Source organism: Nicotiana attenuata, chromosome 11, assembly GCF_001879085.1.
Source record: "Nicotiana attenuata strain UT chromosome 11, NIATTr2, whole genome shotgun sequence".
NCBI lineage: Eukaryota > Viridiplantae > Streptophyta > Magnoliopsida > Solanales > Solanaceae > Nicotiana > Nicotiana attenuata.
In genome coordinates, this window is record NC_031999.1 from 15,403,754 (window position 1) to 15,409,364 (window position 5,611).

Consider the following 5,611-nt stretch of genomic DNA (forward strand, 5'->3'; position numbering starts at 1 on the left):
ATACTTAGTGCATAGCATGTTAGAGTATATTTTAGTCTATTCATCCCTTGTGTTACAAAAGTGTTAACGGCTTACATTTATATTATTTAGATAGTAAATACAAAAGTGATTTTTAATTTTGACCATTGTTGACCTGAAAAGAGACCAACTTTGGTCGGTAATTATACTTAAATTTAAGTTAGCGACCAAAGTTGGTCGCTAAATTTGAATCAGACTTATTTATATTTTATATAATATTTAAAATAATAATATAATTGTTAAACGGGTCCCATATTAGCAACCAAAGTTGGTCTCTATTTTATAAGCGACCAACTTTGGTCGCTAACTTTGAATTATATTTATTTATTTTTTTAATTTTTTTTAAATAATAATATAATTATTAAAATTTTATAACAGGATCCCATATTAGCGACCAAAGTTGGTCTCTATCTACTTATCCTTTAATTAGCGTCGCTCATTTTAAATTATATTTATTTATATTTTATAATTTTTTTAAATAATATTATAATTATTAAAATTTAATAAGTGGGTCCCCCAATAGCGATCAACGTTGGTCGCTAATCTCAGTATTTCTTTGACCAAGCAAGTCTGACCAGTCCGGTCAATATTTTGACGAAATTATTGACCAAATAGCGACCAACCTTGGTCGCTAATGTATTTAAAATAATTATTTTATTATTTTCTCCAATTTAGAGACCAACGTTGGTCGCTTTTCTTGACAGACCAACTTTGGTCGCTTTTTTCCGGAATTCTAGTAGTGTGTGATACAACCCTCACATCCATGCCTACTTCCCTCGACTCGGCGCTGAACTTGCACTCCAGGTACTATGTCTTAGTCCTGCTCAATCTGAAACCCTTAGACTCGAGAGCCTGTCTCCAAACCTCCAACCTCTCGTTAACACCGTCCCGCGTATCATCAATCAGGACTATGTCATCAGCGAATAACATACATCATGGCACTTCCCCTTGAATCTGATGTCTTAGTGCATTGCTTTGGAAAATCCTCAACCTAAAACATTATACTGGTCATCCAAGAGTATCGCCGAACTATAGTGCAAGTTATAGTATAAGTTTAGAATACCATGTTGTCGAAAGGAACTTCAATAGTGGGCACAGCAGTAGGAATGTCACATTCCCCCAATAGCAAGAGCACTGCTTGCACCTGTTTTCACCAAATAAGCCAGAGTCAATTTCCAGATCTTTGCCAGTCGCAATGCAACATCTACACATGATTGACAACAGCGGTATCAACTCTGACTAAATACAGGAAAAGAACCATGATTTACATGACAGGGACAACTGAAGCAAAACACCATACCATGTAATATGGAGACACCATTATTATTTCCGTAAACAGGCCTTATGGATGAGAAGCACCATTTATGAAAAATGAAACCCCAAGATTTCTTGGCTATTTCTGATTCTTTATATCTGAGGAGCTGAGTAGAGTCATATCGCAGGAAGCAGCAGTTTATAAATTTATATAGCAGGAAGGAAGGTGCAATGACATAAAATTTTCCAACTACAGTAATAGCTAGAGTAACATCTTAGTAAATGGGTGCAGTAGAAGGATATTCTCAGCCAAGTTACTACATTCAAACTTATCCTAGGATGTAGAGTTAGCTAGACACCGTTTCTATAAAGTGTCTTAGTTGGAGTGGCAAAGGGACAAAGGACCAAAAGGAAGATGGAAAACTTAAAGAATCATACAATTCACTAGAAATATCTGAATACCTTAAAGTAATAACCTACTGATTACGGGACATAAATGACTTTTTTTAGGCCACTTTTAAGAGACATATTGAACAAGAGTAACTGTTGAAGCAGAGAATCAGAACTGAAAGAGCGAAGATAACCAAGTAACAATGAACGCAGATACCTCATAAAGAAGCCCTTCTCTTCGGATGCTTTGCATGTCCCTAAAATTAGAAAACTGCAGTAGAAATTTAAAGATAAAATGTTTCCTTAAAAGGGAATAAGACATAAAGATGTCCTGAAAGGGATGATTTGAGGTTAAGGCATACAAGTTCCCAGGTATCCTAGCCACAACACTTAGTGTCAGCCTGCCCATCTGCCCTATCACTCACAAGCAAAGGTTGTCCTCGTGGGCAGCAGCTGCTTTATGGGTTAATCAAGGTACGTGCAAACTAGCCAGATACCACAAGTCCAAATAAATAAGAGTTAAAGATTCAATTTTTGTCCCAAATCATTCTTTAATCAGGCTTCAACAATTCCCATACTTAAACTAATCAATAAATAGCAATAACACAATTAAAATTCATCGAGCACGAAAGTAGCTAAAGAGTATACGCAGAGTTCCCTACATTTGCACACGACAAGTCACTTGTATAAAGCATTAATTTAAAGCAATGAATCTATGATTTGATGGAAACTTCCAAAAGAGAAAATAGAAAAAGAAAGTAAATATCTTTCTTAAAGATAGAAACTAAGGTACCTTCTCCTGAGTGACAGCAGGAAAAAAATACACTTCACCTTCAAAAGCAAGAGTAAGCTCACTACTTCTAGAAACTTCCACAACTCCACCACCTCCCCCATATTGATGGTGATCTAAAACTTCGTTCGTATTTCCTCCGCCTCATCCATAGTTTCTTCACCTCCATCAACCTCATACGTGCCGTCGTCATCCTCCTCCTCCTCCTCATCTGTATCGACTGTAACAGCTAGGGGCGGACCCATATGGTGTCAAGGGGTTCAGTTGAACCCGCTTCAAAAAAATTATACTGCGTATATTGATAAATTACATTTAAAGAGGAAATTTACTACTATAAAAAAATGTTTGAACCTACTTTATCACAAACATGCTCACTGTAGGGGTGGTTGAGCGGGCTCAAAGTGTTTGATGGGTGCTGGGATTGAATCCCATTTGTCGCGTTTCTCAATTTATTTTTTAATCCGTACTTGGAAGTTGGAATGGAGCGTATGCAACTGAAGGCCGAGACCATCTTTGTTTCAAATTAAATATCATCCTTCAAATTTATTACTCTCATGTTCTTTCCTTTGTCATTTTACTATTTCACTTCTTTTTTTGTTCTCTTTTTTCCGCAAATAACAAGGACAACTCTAGATTTATTTATTTCTTTGAGTTAATAAATATTTAATGAATTAAATTTTTTAAAGTAAAATTTGTTAAATTAAATAGATAATTTTTTTAAAATAGAGATAAATAATCTTTTATAACCTTCATGAAATATTTTCAGGTTTGTTAAAATTATAGAGTACCAACTTTAAAATGACTTCATTTTGAGATTGTATTAAGAGCAAAAAAGGATAATGAAATGATCAAACCGTACTTGTCATATCCGACACTATTTATGTTATTAGACACGTTTGACTTTGACTGAACCCGCTTGCGTAAGATCTTCGTAAAGCCGCGCCTGCAGTGGCCGTGGATTCACCGCCATCATGATACTCTCTCTCTATATCTATACCCATGAAATTGAAAACCTAATCCTTCAAAATCACGCTAATTTCATAATTAAAAGAATCATCTTTTCACAAACAAGAAAAAAATCTCCGAATTATCCTCGTTTATAAGAAATATATGAATTCTTAAGTAATTGTGATGATATTTTCATTCGAATTTCATGATCAAAATTCAGCTACAGACAGCAAAATGATGGACGAAGAGGAAGAAAGTGTGAAGGAGACAAATGTTCGTTTTAACAAAATGCATCCTAAAATTGGAAAATATTACAGCTTCTGCCATTAGTGTTTCCTTAAAGAGACTTTATTTGGCATTTTTAAATATTTTCCACTTTGAGTATTGAACTATTGATTAAATTAGCTATGATCCAGTACAGCAGGGTGTAGCTAAATTCGACATATTCGTTTGACTACAAATTAGAAGGAAAATTGGTGGCTGTGATGCAGTAGAGCATATTTTAGTCGCTTATTACACTCTAATTTACTGCACTTTAGTTGAGTTTACGCTTTAATCGCTATTGTTTTGCACTAACGGTGTGTTTTATGCCTTGTAGGAGTGATTTCGAGCTATATAGATGTTATGGAATGAATTCAAGTGATTTGGAGCTTTGAAGTCTGAGTAAAAGCCCAAGGAATTAAGCCGGGATCGTATTCGGGGGTCAAATTTGATAATTAAGTACGAACGAAGACTCGAGGAGGCATGTTGCGCACTGTCTAGTAAAATAGACATAACATTTTGCTCAGAACTCCGTTTGGACTCCACAATTTATGGTTGGAAAGCTAACTCAAAGAGCTACAACTTTCATGTTTTACGTTTTTCCAAATTCCAAACGGAACAGGGCATAACCGCGGTAGGACCGCAGCAGAACACTGCTGCAGATTCTGAAGGCCACTCTGGCCGCGGTCCTGGCGTAACCGTGGTGGACCGCGGCAGGACGCATAAAACTCAGGGAACAAAGTGGAAAATACGGGATTTTAAGCCCTAAACCCTATATTAAACGAAGGAAGCCGGCCAAGAAAAGGGGAGAATGATTTTTGGAAGTGAAAAACATCAGAAGGAAGGGCAAGAGGCAAGGAGGATCATTGGGCATCAATCTTTAATCTTCTTCTTTGTTCTTTTACCTTTGAATATGAAATTTTTTGTGATTTTTGTTGTTTTCATGAGTAGCTAACTTTTCTAATCTAAGGTTTTGGTGGAACCCGTTCGGGATGAATTTATTGTGATGTTAAAATAGTTTTGATTGGTTGTTAATCTCTATTTGTTCAACTATGTTTTGATTGTGGTTAATTGAAAGGATCCTCAATTAGTTGTTCCTATTTATTATGTATCTGCTTGAGAGAGAGTGCATATTTAGGTAGTTGTTTGAACAACATCACTCCCGGAGTATAGGCGAGAGTCATAACCGAGGGTTTAGAGGTTGGATTAGAGATAACGATACCTCGGGTGCGATCTAAGTGAACTGTAATGCGAATCTAGCTAGCGTAGCTTGAGAGAGTGCGTCTAGTAAATTATCATAATTGCTTGAGAGAGATTTATGATAGCTGGAGAGTTCATGATTGATAGAGGCAACTAAGTCAACGCTATAAGAAACATACAACCAAGGAAATCAACAACGGGGGAAACCATTACCTTAGACCTTTATTCTAATTGTTTACAATTCAAGCATAGTTAGTTTTCAGCTGTTTATTTATTTTCAATCTTGTCTTCTTGGTGATATTAAACAGATACAGCTAAGCCTTAGTTCTCTGTGGGATTCGACTCCGAACTTTTAGATCGGATTATATTTGTAGCGACCGCTTATCCTTTTTAGGACTAGAGTTGGGCGTGATCAAATTTTGGCGCCGTTGCCGTGGAACTAACGGTGTAGTTGTAGCTGTATATATTGCTAGGTTACGAGTTTGAACTTTTATTTTGTTTTCTTTTGTTTTGTTTTTCTATATTTTTTTTATATAACTATCGATTTGAGAAACATGGCATCTTGGAATTATGGGAATTTAGGTGTAGATAATTCTACTATTGATATCCATACATATTGTGAAGGAAACCACCCGTGGCAAAATTTTCAAAACGTTCCTAAAAGCGAGTTATGTGCACCAACTCAATCTTATTTGTGGAATGTGTGTGATGTGTGTGGTGGTAAAAATGGTCACCTTCATGGTTGTGCTT

At 36.0% G+C, this 5,611-nt stretch overlaps 1 protein-coding gene across 1 annotated transcript in view; it reads right to left on the reverse strand.

Annotated features, from left to right (window-relative positions):
• LOC109234724 (GATA transcription factor 18-like) overlaps positions 1–2,697 on the reverse strand; it is an 11,081-nt gene extending 8,384 nt beyond the window's left edge. The window contains exons 1-4 of the mRNA XM_019400788.1: positions 2,616–2,697; positions 1,774–1,919; positions 1,082–1,162; positions 951–1,009 (exon numbers count right to left, since the gene is read on the reverse strand). Of these exons, the coding sequence (XP_019256333.1) occupies positions 951–1,009; positions 1,082–1,162; positions 1,774–1,919; positions 2,616–2,697 (368 nt within the window). The remainder of the gene's footprint in view (positions 1–950; positions 1,010–1,081; positions 1,163–1,773; positions 1,920–2,615) is intronic.